A 17,098-nucleotide genomic window follows, 5' to 3' on the forward strand; every position below is an offset into this window, starting at 1 on the left:
AAGAGAGGTGGCTTAAGAGGACAGGACAGGCCTGGACAGGAATGAGACACCCCTTAGACAAGTTCTTTCCAAGCTTCAGCGCCCTGACAGCAGTCCAGCTATTCCAAGGAACAGGAATAACCTGACCTTGAAAAAGAAATTATGTTCTGATCCCTGTCCCATGTATCAAAGGATGATGACTAACTTCAAAAATCTTCATTTTAAGACCAGAATCAAGCCCATTCTCTAATCTAGGGCTTTTTGAAACATCAGATCTCCATAAGCCATTAGTCATCCTTACACAGACCTGATATATGTGAATTACTTCAGGATTTCACTGCTATGAAAGGAGCGCTTAAAAATCAATTTCCAGGATTTGCTGCTTACAACAGTTTTAGGGGAGATATTCTAACTCACTCATACGTGTCCTAGTTCATGACAGATGATAGGATTTTAACCCTGACGGAGGTATTTGGACAGGCCTAGCTGTAAAATTCAGTTTAGGTGTTTCTTACCTCACTCAGTCTACAGCATTCATCCATGTATTCATCCAGACTGTCGCTTGTGGGGTATTTCTTCAGCTGATGTCCATGGATCTGAAGGTCTTGCATGCTGCCAAAGTTCTCTGGGAAATTGTCAGCAATTGTCTTTGGCTGTTCTATGGGAGCTGGGGTGGGAAGAGGGCTTTCACTGGGAAGGTCCATCTCTGGGGTAGGTTCCTTTTCCAGAAAGTGCCCTTCTCTTTGGTTAAAATGTTCATCAGGACTTTCTTCCTGAGGGATACTGAAGTCTTCAAGTGAAGCTGTAGGACCCTGCACAGCATCTACCTCCTCACTGTAGTACTCAGCTTGCTTTTCACTCTCTGGATCTTCTTGACTGACTTTTCTGGCATGCTCTTTACATGTTCTCATTATCAGATGGTCAATTTCTGGAGAAGAAGAGGTGCTAAGCACACCTGAGTCACAAAATGAGTCTCTTCTGTGAAGCACAAAGCTCTTCTCTGAACCTGTTGGCGTTGATGGAGAATTAGCCCCACTTGGCAATTCAACCCCTGAGTCCTCAGATTCAAATTTGGAGAATCTGTGAAGTCGGCACTTGGACTCGAAGGCGCTGAGGTCAGGCAGTGTGGCTACGTAGTCTGTGCTTGCCGAGGCATCTGCATAGTCTGGATCTGCTGGTGCGCCTGCTGCATTCAGATTTCCCTGGCAGTCCGGTGGGAGGCTGGCATCAGGGAGATGGGACTCTTCTGTGCAGGCTGTGTCAGCTGGAGCCTCTGGGATTAACCCTGGGTTTTGAATGCCTTCATTGGTCAGTATCTTCATATGTGTTAACACAACTTTGTCCTCAGCAGGTGGGCTCTTCTTACCTGCTTAAAAGCAAACAAGTAGATGGTCACAAGAGGCTACAAAACTCGGTGTCTAGTGCATCCCCTGAGGGATGTGAGATGTAACACTGTCTATAGTAAGGTGGTAGAGGGGGACAGCCCTAATTTGTTTTTCTTGAGCTATATGAAGCTTTCCTGTAGGCTTTGCTAAAACAGAACTGTTGTGTTTCATAGGCCCAGAGTCCTTCAGGGAGAGTCATAAATGCACACAGAGCTCTGATTTAGTCGACACGCAGAAAGCAACACCCGTAGCCAGATAACTTTTTAGTGATTACCTGCATATAGACACAGAGAAGTACAGGTTCTTTCAACACAACAGACATTAATTTAAGGCTAAAATATTTCCTCTGATTAAATGTATTCTGAACTAGCAGAAAAAAGGGTAAAATGAAATCTATCTTTCCGCAGGCTTAAGTGAATTTTGGGTTGCAACAAGCAATTTGCAAACAGTTTGGTATTCTTGGCAGTATTCTCTGCACACATACAGGTGACGAAAAGCAAGCATTGACAGGAAAAGCCAGTGAGGCACTGTAGATCTTTTTCACTCTCTGTATGGCTTTAGCTATGAAGTAATTTCTTTAAATGAACTCTTACTTTCTTTGTAAAGAGAAAGGAGATGGGGACAGCTATGTTCATAAGCTTTTTGCACATGGACAAACACAACTAGTTTTCACATTATTTCACATGGTAATGTGGTGGAACAGTCTCTGGATGAAAGGCTGATCTACAGGTGTTGAAGATCTGCCCCCAGGTTTTCTTACTGTTTTTCTGAATCTAATATTTCACAGTGCAGATTTTGGGTTCACACTGGTATGACAGCCAGTGTGAAATCTCTGCATTCACCCTTTAGCAAGCTGCACATCTCAGCTCCAAATCCATCTGTTCATGGATTTGGGACCAGGAATTGCTGCAGTACAAAACTTCAGTTTCTCTGATATCTTTTCCCTTACTAGTGACTGACCTGGAGCACCTCAGAGGGCTATAATGCACACACTTTTCAGGATTTCTTACTTCCTACTTCATTTCCTTTCATTCCCCTCTTCTACTTCCTTCCTTTTTGCCTGACATCAAACCAGCAGCTGCTTCACAAACTAGGCAGGGATGCCTAGGACCCTCTGCCAGCCACAGAGCAGGGAGAGCTCCGCTGTGCAGCCTACCTTCAGAGTAACCCAGAAAACTCCATTTCAGAAATAACCTGTTTTCCAGCCTTTCCTCCTCCAGCTTGGTTTCGGCAATGTCCACAGAGAGGGGAGACTTGCTCATTAGATCAGTTTCTACTTTATTTAAATTGCTCCTATTGAGAATTTCTTGGGAAACCACTGAAACATGCCCTTTACTGTTCATAGGCCATAGATTTAATATTTTACACTGGATTTTCTTAAAGGGCTGTCAGTGATAAATAATCCCATCTGGTGGGCTCTTTGTGGCACTTAGGAGCCTATAACCCCTTATAGAAGATCTTGCTTATCATATACAGATTGCACCTGCCTCCCTTGGCAGGACTCACAGGCCCCTCTCCACTGTAAAGAGCCACAGTTGGGACAGTCAGTGCCAGACTGTCAGCAATGCAACACCAGTACATTGTTGTGGTGGGGGACAAGACAAAGACATTGCCCACAGAAATGCCACGGAAAAGCTCATCAGGAGCTGCCTGTGCTGGGCTGGATAACAGCCCTTCCACTTGGGATGAGGTGATGGACCCCAAACTGAGGACAAGGAATAGGGACTACAGTTTGCAGCTTCATGGACAGCAAAACGCCACCTGTAAGAGGGAGCTCGGTGCCAGGTCTTAGAAGGAGGAGGTGGAGCTGAGTCATTACTGATCTGGAGTGAAGAGGATCTACCTGCTCAGCTGCAAACACCTCTTGGCAGCAAGAGGCAAAGCATTGTATCTGCATGAAAAATAAAACTCTAACAGACTCTTCTGATGGCATCGCCACCCCAGTTGGTGCAACAAAACCACTGAGAGTCTGGAGGTGAGCAGTTGTGTTGCTGCACTTTCTTTTCAAGAACAAATCATACAGCTGTCACTCTTACCAGGAATTACTATATGCAATGGTAGTTCCTTCCCAGAGTCTGATTGCCTTCACTTATTAATCACGCCATGCTTTCCTTTGACTGGAGATTTTCTCCATGTTTTTCAATCTGCCCCTTTTCTTCCTTGCTTAACTGGTTTCACCCTGGCCTACACAAATATTCCTTTGCCTGAAATCAGGAAGCAGCATATTAAAATGAGGTCTTGCTACTTACAGAAGGAGATGTCAGATGCTTTAATTTTTATCTTTTATGACTACAAAAGCTACAATGTGTATCAGAAAGTTCGGCTGGGGTAGAAAAAATAAGAAATGAGACGAAGTTTCTGACACCATGCATGAGGGTCCCCCTCTATGCCAACAGCTCCAGTGCTGAGAAAGGTCTGCGCTCTGGATGACACAGTCCTTTGCTCTGCCCATCCTGTGGTCACTAGCAACATCACATGGTTTCACAACAATTTCTTGTTTACTTGTTCTAAGCTACAAACAAATGATCTCAGCACTGGCATGTCCCAGTAACCACAGTGTTTGAGCAATTCTGATTTATCCTTCCAACCCCTTGTGATGATGCAAAATGTTATCATCCCCCTACCACAAGTTCAGAATAGATGCAAAGGACGGCAGGATTTTGCAACACACTTAGGCACCTCATCCTCATTCATTCAATGGTACTTTCCTATGGTCAATGAGGTCATCTGTGCTACAGTGGAGACAACTCTGTGATTAAGCCGATGACCTGAAACTCAAGTTTTTCTTGTTGCACCTCGCTGACAGATCAGTCTCTCCTTCGTCTCTGTTAACTGGGTTATGGAATCTAAACTATGGAGCTCCCAACAAGCAGATTGTTTCTGCTACAGATCTTGAAAAAAGGCATACAGAAATGCTCAGCTTTTTCAAGCATATTGCCAACAAACACCAGAATGGTGCAATTAAAGCTCATCTGTGCAATTACAAAAAAAAAAAAAAAAAAAAAGTGATCCAGACCCTCAGCTGCTATAAATTAGCTCAGGGCCCCTAACAGAATCGTGCCTTCTAATTCTGGCTGACGACTTGGCCTGTAAGTGCTTTGTACAACAATACCAGGGGCCCAGAGCAAAGCAGGGAAGATGGAATCCTGCCTGGCACAGGAGGGAGTGTGCTGCAGGGGTTCAGTTAAAACACTGCATGGAGGCTTCTGAAAGGAGGTGTGAAGAACTTCACAGAGCTGAAAGGCAGCATTAAGGTTGGTAAGATGTATTTACTGGTGCTGGAGTCTAACCAGATTTGACACTGCTGCTCTTGGGAAATCAGCCAAGATTTTTTTTTTTTGGTGGTGTTGTTTTTTGTTTCCTTTCCCTTGGACTGGTTTTCCACACCTCTTCTGGGCTGGGGGTAAGGTACTGAAAGATGTTGCTTTTGGGCAGCTGGCTGGGACGCTGGAATGGCAGTAGGGGAGGGAATGGAATCATGTGTGCACGCTTAGGGATCAGTATAGTTTCCTGCAGCATCTTTGGCAATGCATGCCCAGGCCAAACATTGTCTTAGGTTAACCTGTGCAACTTACCTAGTAGCCCTCGTGAAGGGTTATATGGCTCTGTAATCACACTAGAGATAAACAGGGTTCCCTGGGTTGTAATATAAGCCCGTAAATGATGGTGACTGATTATGTGTAACCTTAAGCAAGTTGCTGGACTTCCTGTGCCAGTACAGTTGGAGAATAAGACTGCTTCCCATCTCATGGGGAGGTGGTAACAGTGAGCTAGCTACTATCTGAAGGTAATTAGTAGGAAGTGAAAGGAATTTATGTGTCTCAGCTAAGTCTCTAGAACCTTGATTTGCTTCATTTCCAAACTGCTTTCTAGGATACTTCTCCGTTGGCCGTTAGCAAAGCCTAGCACACACACTTAAATCCTTCAAAGGCAAATAACTGTTCATCAGGTCTTGTCCCAAGGCTTTCCTTTCCTTGGAGTTTTAAGTCGAAGTGTATTTTTCCTGCTGCACAATAACTAGCAGCTGCCAGGGCACAGCCTAATGCATTAATATAGAGATTTCTGACCTCAGGAAGGAGGGCAGATATCTAAACATGAAAGTGCTTTCAAAGCAGTTTCTTTATCCCAAGTAAATTGTGTGCAAGAGATGTATTCAAACAACTGCCTAGGCATTCCCAGCCCTGCCCAAGCCCAGTTTCTGCAAAAGCTCACACCTTTGTAGTAAACCAAGCCAAAGTCTGTATTCAAATCACCATGTTCCAAAGCACTGAAATCCAGGTCCAGTTTTTTCTTCTTGGCATCTATGCCTGTGGCACAAAGCTGTGTTCTGCTGGCAATTCCTTCAGCGCAAGCCCTGACAAGCTCTGCTACATCCCTGAGAGGGGTCCTTTGCCTCTGATGCATTGGTCTTCTGATGCATCTGGATAATGGAAGAACTGGTGGTGGGAAGAGGCCAGGCTGGCAGTGGGATGAGTGCTGCTAGTGGCAGTATAGAGCTATACCATACAGTGCTGCTCTCCTCCCTTTTGGTCTGTGCGCACCCATCTTCTCAAAATGTTCAACCTGATTTGTAGGCTGCTTGGCATGTGGAGAATCTCTTAAACATGTGTGCAGTGACTGGCACAACTGTAGCCAAAGCTTTGCTTGTCTCCTTCTGCCTTTGTATTACAAAGGGTAGCAGCATTAGAGCCATGGCAGCCCTCTGCTTGTCCCCAGAGCTGCTGCAACGTTCATGTGTACAGGGAACCCACCACAGGGTTATGCAGGGTGGCAGCTCTAGGGAGAGGCACAAGGTGAGCAATCCAGAAAAGCTCAGAGTGCCTATTCCTTTCCCCACTCCCATCTAACACAAGATGTGCAACACCCTCTAGATTTAAGTCCGTAAGGCCAGTACTTTTGAACTGTGGTGTGCCACAGGAACACAGCACCAAAATAGAGGGCATCACCAATGACTTGGGTTGCTGAAGTAGCAGGAATCTTGCACAGCTGCCCTGCAAAGGAAAACCAAAGTCAAACCCCATCATCATTCATACCAGTTTGCTTAGCCCTGAGCACAGGAGCAAGATGCACGTGTGAAGCCCCAGAAAAGGTTTTTCAGCATCCCATAGAGGACCTACACAGCCTGCCTAGTAACTTCTCTTCAACTGGATTAAATCCTTTGCCATGCAGGACAGGTTCTGTGATGGGGCTCTGGCCCCCAAGTAACAGACTAAGAGACAATCATTGGCTTTTGAAGAATCATTTGGCAGCAGTAACTAGTGAGCCGGAGTCAAACTCATGACCTAGAAATGAAAGGCTGCCTCTCCTATTCAGTCCTTGCATTCCTTCATTTTCCTTCCTTCCTTTACAAAAAAGTCTCCCTTTAGTCCTGTCGCTGTGACACGTTCTCTAACACTGCTGGCAGTACAGCTCAGGTGGTATTTCCCTTTCACTGAGAAGAGGGGATTTTTTTTTCTCACCAAGGATGAGGTTTCAATTTCCCAGCATTTAAGAGAGAAGGGGTCACTTCCTTTCTGAAACAATAGGAATTTTTTGCTGCTGACTCTTCCCACAAGTGCTGAGGGATGGGGCTGGGTGGTGGGGCTGTGCTGGCACCTCCTTCTTGGCACTAGCCCACCAGCTAGCCCCGACAAAGAGCATGCAGGAGCTGTATTACTTTCCTAAGTGGGAAATGGCTGTATTTGCATAGCCCGGTGGGCACAGGGAGTCATTGCATGGACAGGACCCCGGTGCTTAGAAGAACTGGATTATTCTTATGCTGCCAAAAAACCCAAAACAAAACAACCCAACAGACAAACAACCTCCACCCAAAAAAACCAGCGACCACTACCAATTGACCCCCTGGAAGGGAAATTATCTCTACAGAGCTTTGCCATGGACTTCCATGGGGTGAGCATCTCCCTGCTTCCTGGTGCTTTACAGGCCTGTTGAAGACCTGAGCACAGTCCTAGTGATGGCAGGAGTGCTGCCTGGCACCAAGTTTCTGCAGACAATCTGCCTTCCCTATGCCTTTCAAGCAAAGCTCGTCTGTGAGCATGCTGCTGTATCTTGGGCTGCCCAATCTGAGCACGGGCTTCCTCTAAGCAATTAGGACAATCATGATCCTAAGAATTTCTAAGGGGAGCTCATGGAAAGGTCTTGCGTCTTCAGTGCACCAGTTACAATCTCCATCTACAACAGCAGAAACTTCTGAAGGCTTGAAAATTACTGTCATGAAAATGTTTGGGGGTTTTTTTGGTTTTGGGTTTTTTTTTTTTTTACTGGAATTGTGACTGAAAAATTCACGTTTGCAAAGGAATGCGCTCCCACATGACAAGTGAATATTTGCATGATAGACCAAATTCTCAAAATTCCAATTTATCCAGCTGGGGAACTGAAATGCTTGTGGATTTTATGGCAGTATATATACAACTAGATTTGCTTGAAATGTTGACTGCAAAGGAATAATTATGACAAAGCGGACAGTCTTGAACAAAAAGCACAATTCTTGGATCATTTGGCTCCAAGGTGCTCTCCAGTCTCACTGTTAGTTAAGTATGCGAAGTTCCTCAGGATGGTAGTTTGCCAATATAATATGACCAGAAATGTTGCAGATCGCCCATAGCTGCAGCTGCTAATGATAAACCCATATAAAATAGATGCTGAGAGAAAGATAACAGGGTTCAAGGACTCTCACTGAAGAAGCATTCATTGCTTTAATGTGTATGTTTTAGAAGAGGAGGAGATAATTATAGCTCTTTTCAGTCATTTGAGAAGGAATGAGAGGGAGATTGATTGTTTACTGATGGATATAGTTGGGTGAACTAAAGAGGAAATGGATTTCCAAGTACAGAGGCCACTTGACTTTTTTACAGCTTGCTTCTATTCATTCCAAGTAACCTGTGAAGTTTTTGAAACAGAGTGACAGGTCTGATAGATTAGTGACCTCTGGCAGAAGTCCTGGGGCACAGCAGGTCCCCACAGACCACCTGGTTTATCAGAGTTACTTGTGTAGGCTGGCAGTCACCACTTTTTAGACCAACACCTGACCTTGCACATAGTGCCAGCTAAAAAGTCTCTCCAACTTGTAACTGCATTTACCCTAAAACTTATTTGTTTGGATATATAGCCAAGGATGATTTTGGCACACAAGGACCTGTGCCCAAGTCCTCCCATTACTCTGCAATGTAACCACTCTGGGATGGGGAGAAGGCTCAGCTCCCACAGTCACCTATGGTGCCTATTGTGAGACTTTGTCAGGGAGAAAACAGCTCTCACTAAAGACCTGCAAATCCTTCTCCCTGGAAATTCCCTTGTGCTCCTTCAGGAGACAGGTTCAAAACCTTTAATAAAGGAAATGGTACTTTCGTGAGCAGCCCTGTATAACAGCAAAAGATTATTTGGCCCACAGTTTGCTAATTTGAGCAGAAAATGAAAACAATGGGGGAAAAAAGTATACTACACCTTGGCAAAAACTATCTAATTTAGGAGATCTTTCCTTGCACATCTGATTTGCAGGCTGCCTCATATTGCAAAGGAGTATTCAGCCAGAAATGAACTAGGAGACAGGAGGCCCTTTGCAAGGATGGAACTTGCCCCCCAGGGATGACAGGTATGTAGTAATTCAGGTTTTATTGCCTATAATAAGCTTGGATAAACAACTGTTCAATAGCCCACAGACCAAAGCCATTAAGACCCCAGTGCTTCAACTGAAGCCAAAGGAACTCATGAATCCTATCAGGTCACTGTTAACCCATTCTTCATGTGCAGTCATTGCTGTCCCTAGACAAAACCCCAGAGAGCTGCTTCTGCTCAAACGAGGCAGCAGTCGGCAGGTACAACCATACTCTTTGGTACATCTGAAATCTTTTATGGTTGCAGTGAGAGTGGTGACCATTTTGGGGTTTGCTCTTGCTTCAGCCATACAAGGACCTTGGTGAGATGACGAGGAGGAGGTGGTGATGCAGGGCTCTGTAGCTGCAGTAAAATGAACTTGCTAATACAAGAGGTCCTGTGACCCTGATACTTCTGTTCCAACAGCATCCCCAAGGGGGGGAGGGGCCGATCTAGCCTATATGTCCGTTATTGAGCTGCCACTCTTAAAAAAAAAAAAAAAAAGTTTTGTTTGGTTTGTATTCTCTATCTTAAGCTGCATTTGGAGATGCAACTTTAAAGTCCCTGCCACAAAGCTCGCAAGAAACAGCATATTCTTGGCACTTTCTGAGTAGAGGTGGGAGTCCAAACCAGGCCAAAAATAATCTGATGCCTGTTTCCAGCTGAGGTGATGAGGGAGTACTGTCCCTGTTTCTTATTTGCAGAAATTCTAGCTGAATCTCTTTGATTCGTCAGTGCTGTCTGTGTGATGTCTTTTTCCCCCACCAAAGCTTCCACCTACCCCTATGACAATACTGCTGTCTGGGTGATGAGGGGCACTTCCATGTGGAAGAGCAAGCTTCCTTTCCCCTCCTAAACCCTGCCATCAGGCTTGCACTATATAGCTTAGGGAAAACAAGTTCATGGTCAAATTGCATCCAGGTACAAAAAAGAGCGGTCTCCACCATACTGTAAAATGGCATCTCTTCAAACACTCTCCACATTTTGCAGTGATGCTGGAGTGCTCTCAGGGCAGCACTGTTCTAGAGCCTTCATGTCATTCCGTAAAAATGCAGCCTCCGGACCAAACCCAGGCAGAGCAGCGTGCTTCGGCAGCCCTTGCTGGTGCAGTGCCCAGCAGTTACCTGCCAGGGCGCCTCAGAGAGGCTCCAGCTCATACTGAGCTCTGAGGAGCTGCCCCAAAGCAGGAGAGCTGGGAAGCACAATCCCAGCAGTGAGTGCCTGAGCAGATGCCCACGAACATGGTGACTCCGCAGGAGCTGCCTGCACTGCAGCAGTCCAAGGAGGCAGGAGTTCAGCGTACAGATGGGAAGTCAGGACCCCGGGAGGCATAACCGCTCCGACACAGTGTCTTAAATCTTTACCATCGTACTGTTGCACACCACACTACACTTAGAAACCCTGTCTGTAGCCACCTCCATGCCAAGCGAACCAACCTAGTACAGTGACGTTAATGGAGAAGCCAAGCAGAAGTGTAAACAGGGCTGCTAAGGGGATTCTGCCACCTAGGACTTGTGATCTCAAAGCCTGCAGCACTGGCTAAGGGTAAAACCTACTAGACCCATTGTGGCTGAAAAAGACAGTCTGAGACCACATCGATTGTTTTGACAACAGCCTTGCAACGTTACAAGTGATCTGCTGCAGGACCACAGCTGCCTTCCCTGCCTGGGTCACCTCATCTGCACAGAGCAGGAGGGAGCAAATAAAACCTCTCAAACTCGGTGTAATCCCTGTTGCATGGGGATGTACCAGCCTAGAAAGCGATCCCATACCCATTGCCAGCGCAGCGACAGGGTGAGGGCAGATCTGATCCGCCTCACGATAGTGCAAGACCCGAGCGATAGCGGTACCGGCGGGACACGTGCGCGCAGCCGCTTGGTGCCGGTGCGGCTTTCGCCCGTCCGCTCCCACCCTGGGCAGTTCGCCCTCCTTCACGCACAGTCACTGCGCTCCCGCCTCTCCTGCTGTCCTCTTCCCAAGCCTTTCCCGCGCTTACAAACGCAAAATAAACCCCTTTTAAGAGGAAACCAAATCGGTTCCTAAAGCGCGATCCTCCTCGCGCCGGCTCCGGGGCGGGAGGTGACCGGCCAGAGGCTTGAGCAGGGGTCACTCGCTGCCGCCTTACCTGCGTGGGGGCAGAGGCAGCCGGAGAGCAGGGAGCGCAGCATGGGGCCGGGGCGGCAGCGCTGCGGTGCAGTGCGGACGGCCCGTCCGTCCGGCGGGGCCCGGGAGCGGGGCGGACCGAGCTGGGCTTGCCCTAAGTACCGCCTGCGCGGCCGCTGAGGGGAAGGAAGGGGGTGGCGGAGAAGCGGCGTTGGGGAGGTGTGCCGGGGCAGCCGGGGGGGGCGGCGGACTCACCTCTCCTCCAGGGCGCTCCCAGGGTGAAGCTCCGGTGCCAGCTAAACATCCCGGCAGCAGCCACCCTCAGGGGCGGGCGGGGGACGGGGACCGGGGTGCCATCGCCGCCAGTCCTCCCCGGGCTGCTGCGCGTCCCCCGGCGGGCGAGCGGGACCCGGGCTAGGGCATGGCGGGGCGGCAGGCAGCGGGGGGCGGCAGGCGGGGGGGCGGGGGGCGGCAGGCGGGGGGGCGGGGGGCGGCAGGCGGGGGGGTGGGGGGCGCGGCAAGCGGCGCTGCCGGCGGGGAGGCTGCGGAGCGGCGAGCGGGCGCCCGGCCAGCAGCGACTTATAAAGGGAGCAGCCCAGAGGAATGCATCTCCTTTGGCTGATAAGCCGAGGTGACTGGAGGGGTTTGAACTACCTTTGCAACCCCCGGAGGAGAGAGAGGGAGAAAGGAAAAAAAATACGAGAGAGAAGAAAAAGAAAAATATTTCAGCACTTGCATAATGTCAATAAACAACCCCTTTCTCAAGTGGCAGGAAAGGAAAGGCTGGAATGTTTTGGGTGGGGAGGAGAGAGAGTGGGCTTGGTGGGGTTTTTTTCTTTTTTCTTTTTTTTTCTTTCACTATTTAAATCGCATGTTAAGTGTTAATAATGCAAAACTTTGCCTTGGTTGTAGCTGGGGCTGCAGGCTATGGGTAAGAAGGGTGAGGGGGAAGTGGCAGGGCTCTCCCGAAAGCAAGCTCTCCTGTGCAGGTTTGTGCTGTCTCCCCACTGGAGTGAGCTCCACACACACAGGCCAGGTGCGAAGAGCTCTGGCATGCCCCGGGCATGGCTGCGCTCACTGGAGTGCTGCCTTGGGAAACGCGTGGGAAATTACTCCTCGGCTACGTTTTAGCAATACGAGCTCCCTACGGCTAAGAGCCCTATAACCTATACAGGGTCTCTCCTTGCTAAGAGACTACCAGTCCCTGCATTACTCTTCCATCAAGATCTGCTGACTCGAGCACTGTCAGGAGAAAATGTGCTGCTCCACCGGTTAAACCGGCCTAATTCTGTGGATTTCAGCTGTCCACAAGGATCAGCAGCCCCAAGGAGACCACAGAGAGCCAGTGGGTGCTACAGCCCTGCCATGAGAAAGTCAGGCGGGAGGAGAGCTGTCAGGGGAGATCCAGTCCAGCTGCCCCCTTGCTCTGCTCCCGCAGGTGCTGGTCCTCCTATGCCTCTGCAACAAACACCAAGGGCCAGATATCAGCTGAAGTGAAGTTTTGCTGTAGCAGTCACTGGAGCTGATTGGTGCTGACTGGCACCAGCCACAGTTTAAAGACAAGGTGTTTAATTGGCCCCTTTTCCCCACCACATTGCTTTTGTATTTAGTTGTTATTTCATTGCTCCCAAACTCATGTCATCCAACAGAAGGCATCCTTACTCCTCGGGCTGGGAGATTCATTATACTTCTCCCCCCTTGCTTCCCACTGCAATGGGATAGAGTGTTTGTGGGCTGCACCCAATTTCCTTGCAGCACTCCAGGCGCTCATCGTGCACCCAGCACCTGCTCCTGTTTTTCTGGGAAAGCCAAAGAGGGTTGTGTCCAGGGCTGGTGAGAAGAAAAGCCACAAATTCCCTCAGGGAAGGAGGTCCCCATTTCTTGCACTGAGACAGTCCCAGGCCAGGGAGGTGTGCACTGCTGTGGTTATTGCTGTGTGCTTGGTGTGTAATGTGCTGCCATGCTCTACCCATACTACCAGCCCCCAGAGCTCACCATCTCAGCTCCCAGCTGCAGTAGGCAGACTTAAATCATTAGAGCAGCAGAAGGGTAATTTACAGGTGCCTTAGCCTGAATTCAGTAGCACTGTTAGCAGCCAGAGGAATTCTGGGGACAAAGTATCACCCTCTCACCTCCAGCTCTGCTGCCCATACACCATTGCACACTCCCTTATTTCTGCCATTAAGCTCCATTGTTTTGTACACTCCTGTTATTTTTTTTTAATAACTAGTTCGGAGAAGGGAAAAAAGCTACTGTGCTGATGTCTGTATATACTTGCAACTGAAAGTGCTCTGAAATGTGTCTAATTTGTAGTGAGCAAAATGTTCGATGCTGTCAGAAAATTAGGTTCCTAAGGAGAGTCTCAGGCTGGCTGTTTCTAAGCTTAGTTTACCCCCTTGTGTTCAACAAATGCTTGGGGCCAAGAGAAATGACTGCATTACCAAAATATAACAAAGAAATGAACACAGTGACAGTAAGCTTTTTGAACAAGAAAAAAACATCCCCTGGAATGTGCACAAGCCAAGTGCTCCAGCCCTGGACTAGGGCAAACACGGAATGAAAATTGCTGGCAATGAGCACAAGATTTTAGTGCTCTAGGCACTCTCACAAGAGGGTGTGTGTTTGTGTATGAAACTGATAATTAATATTGGAAGTGCCCTGTGTTGACACAATATGTGACCCTGTTTGGAGTCTAGAGAGCCCCACAAAGCTGCTATTAGGTATTGTACATCATTATTTTTGTCAATGTTTGAAAAGTTTTAGTAGCATAACTGTGTTTTATGTATTTTTTCAACTCAGGTTTATTGGCTCTATTAGCATCAAAACGTTTTACACCTGAATAGCTTAGCACTGGATCAGGAAAAAGCTATAGCATGCTTAGGACTTTTATTTGAGGGTAAATGCATCTACCTGAAGGTAGATTGTACCATTTTGTGGTTGTTTTAACAGCAGTGAAACCTTACAAAGGGTGGACATCACTAATTCCAGCCCTCATCAAAAACAGCCCACAATCAAGAAATGAAAGTGGTACCTTTTTTTGGTGTCCAAACTTGAAGAAAGTGCTGAAAAGGGAAACTGATTATTAATGTGCTTTTGTCTAAACCTTGTGAACACCCTTGACATGGGAAAGGTCATATCCCCTCTGTACAGAAATACACTGAGCCCAGTTGCTGCTGTAATCCAGCAATAAAGGAAGGATGCAGCTTCGTCTCTTGTCTGTCAGCAAGAGTATTGCCAGGTCTCACCATTTAATTGGGAGTTTTGAGTTGGACTGGCACCTTTTCCTTAAAGTCCAGCCTGTTAGTGAGGGGAGCATGGGGTGCCGGGGCCGAGCTGTATGTTGCTGTGCTGGGGGCAGAGCACAAGGATGGGGAGGAACCAGCCAAGCAGGGAAAGAGTCCTGCCTCAGCCACAGGGACAGCCTGGTCAGAGGACTGGGGCCATGTTACCAGGTGCCCCATGAGGATGCTGTGGTTTTAGACATATGCTACATCTGTCCTTTCCCCACGTCTGCCAGTCCTCATGCTGGGGCTCCTTCCCATGCACCCATGTGCTGAAACTGTGAGATGGGTTCTTTGAATTGCAGTCGAACAGGAAATTCCCTCTCAAGCTGCAGAGGATGTAACAGGAAGAGGAAAAAACTCTTAGTCAGCATCAGCTTAATTTCTGATGGATGTATCAATTTCCTCAGCCATAAGAAAACTCTCCACCCAAAGAAGTCCCTGAGTGTGGGAAGCTGTGGTGTCTCTGGGTCCCCTGGGCATACAGCTGCGTCCTATCTTTCTTGTCACCTTTGTGAGACTTGGGGCTGGTGGGAAGCAACTTCAGAACAGAGGGCACTTCCCTACCACAGAGGAGCCAAGCACGAGTTCACAGGGAGCTGCTCAACCTTTGCACTGAGGTGGGTGGATGAGGGTGTGTGGCAAGGTCTGTTTATAGTGCAATTCCCAAGTTAGGTACTGGGAAAGCAAGAGAGATACATTTAGTGGTGAATCCTAAAACTATGGGGGCCATTGTGCTGTTCCTCCATGCCCCAGTTACTACTGTGCACTACAGTGGTTGAAATCACCCCCAAATCTTCCATAAAAATGATTGCTACAGTGTCCACTGAGATGTTCTGCAGTTGCAAAGAAGGATGCCTGTCAAACATGAGCCTTGCTTCAAAAAACTCCCCAAGAGCCAAATCTCTCAGCAGCAGATCAGAGCCCTGAGCATGTGCAGCTCTCCATGGGTGAGCTCTCCTGGCTGGGACAGGTGTTCCTCTGCCATTTGGCTTTAGGCAAATCCCCTGTGCAAATAACTTCATCTCCTTCTGCCGCAGCTTGTCTGACAGAACAGGATTTTTGTAAGTATTTTTAGGACCCATCTTCTTCAAGTTGTGCAGCCCCCAAATCACAGGATTTCTCATGCATGTAAAAGGCCCCTCCACCTGGCGTGAATTATTTGTGGTGACGAAAAACACATTCCAGTATCATTGTTGCTGTGGTTTTCACACTGAAGCACACAATGAAATAACTGTCAACTTTTCATGGTATGTATACATTAGACCTCATTTTCCATCCTGTTCCCTGACTCCTTAGTTGAGGGCCAGATCTGGACAGGTTGCTTGACTACCTCCTGGTTTGGTTTATACACCTACAGTGTGGCACAAAAGGACCCTGTGCAATGCAATCAGCTCTTAAACTCAAATACATTTTCTTTCATTCTGGTACAAGCAAGGTTTTGGGACGTAGCTGGCAGAGGGACATTGGACCCATGTGACAGCCTGGGAAAAAGGGGGGATATAATGTCATGCTACAGGGGGGCTCCCCATCAGCAGAGAAAGGACAGGGAGGGGATGGTTTGTGCTGCAGCGATCAGGGTTGGCTTGGACCTGTTTCCAATGGGTGACTGTAAGGGGTTGCTCTTTGTCTTAGGTTTTAGCTACCTTTGGCCAATCATCTCTTGCTGTATTGATCTCATTTAAGTGAGGACTGGCAGCACCTCCTGCATGAGTGTATGCAGTGCCTCCCGGGGGGTGCCCTGGTGCCATGGAGCTCCTGCTTTGCAGAGCCCTGTGCTGGGCAGTATGCTTGTGTGCATGGCTCAGGGGAGTCAGCACTGCCTCAGCCAGCAGCCCCTCGCACAAGAGCTGGGTCATGGGCAAAAAAAAATAGAGGGGGGGGGATGTTCAAAGAGGAAATACATAATATTTGCATTCCTGTAAACAGAAGTTTCCAGAAGACTCCGGTTTCCTGTGAAACAGTTCTCCTGCTTAACTTGGCAGTGGCTTGCACATGTACAGCTTGTCCAGGTGAAGGTTTGGGGTCACAAAAGAGGAAGTTGTTTTACTGCAATGACCTTATGGTGCAAAAAATAACTTGCTGGGGTAGCGAGAAGCTCTCAAGTCTGTTAGCAGTAATGTTAAATGCTGCAAATCTTGTATCTTGGTCTAGACACTTGTCTTACAAGTCTCGATACATTGCAGGTTTTACTCTTTCCTCAGGGAATCCAATAAATGCACTAAATGCTCAAAATGAGCAAAGCCTGTCTGTACAAGCAAAGCCCCTCTGCATCTTCTCTGCCTCTCTCATGGATGCCACTGCAACAGAGCAATTCCCCTACCACAGAGTAGGAGAGAAAGCTGCCACCCATTTCAGCACCTACTGCCCCAGTTCTGCTTGCTGGTGTGTCCAGCAGCCTTTCCAGAGCAGAGAAGGCACAAATGCCACGTGTCTTTTGGATCCTGGAGCAGGTAGGTCCCTGCTTCTTCCTGCTGTGAAAGGATCCCTGGTGAGCCAGATGGGAAGCAGCTGCCCAGCACTGTGCCCTGGGGAGCTGGGGCCAGTGGCTTGTCAGGCAATCACTTCATTGTCTGCACAATGGAAACACCTTTGTGTTCACAGAGTTGGGCTGAAGGGACCTTTGACTTTAAAAGCTGTTGCAACAAGTTCTTAAACTCAGGTCACTGCTGTTTAACTCTCTGGAGCCAGCACAGTCCCCCTCGATTTCCTGTGAATTACCTGCCTTGAGGGTCCACACCTTTGCCAGCCAAGGGA

At 48.0% G+C, this 17,098-nt stretch overlaps 1 protein-coding gene across 3 annotated transcripts in view; it reads right to left on the reverse strand.

Annotated features, from left to right (window-relative positions):
• The window catches only part of LOC104353806 (uncharacterized), a 29,532-nt gene extending 18,168 nt beyond the window's left edge, over positions 1 to 11,364 (reverse strand). For 2 of the 3 annotated variants that reach the window (XM_086467288.1, XM_086467289.1), the window contains exons 1-2: positions 11,316 to 11,364; positions 495 to 1,345 (exon numbers count right to left, since the gene is read on the reverse strand). In XM_086467288.1, coding sequence (XP_086323414.1) covers positions 495 to 1,345; positions 11,316 to 11,364 — 900 coding nt within the window. Of the gene's footprint in view, positions 1 to 494; positions 1,349 to 11,082; positions 11,126 to 11,315 lie in introns of those variants that run through there. The other variant, XM_086467290.1, reaches the window with a different exon arrangement.
• Positions 11,365 to 17,098: the final 5,734 nt, after the last annotated feature.

Source organism: Leptosomus discolor, chromosome 6 (assembly GCF_034619465.1).
Source record: "Leptosomus discolor isolate bLepDis1 chromosome 6, bLepDis1.hap2, whole genome shotgun sequence".
NCBI lineage: Eukaryota > Metazoa > Chordata > Aves > Leptosomiformes > Leptosomidae > Leptosomus > Leptosomus discolor.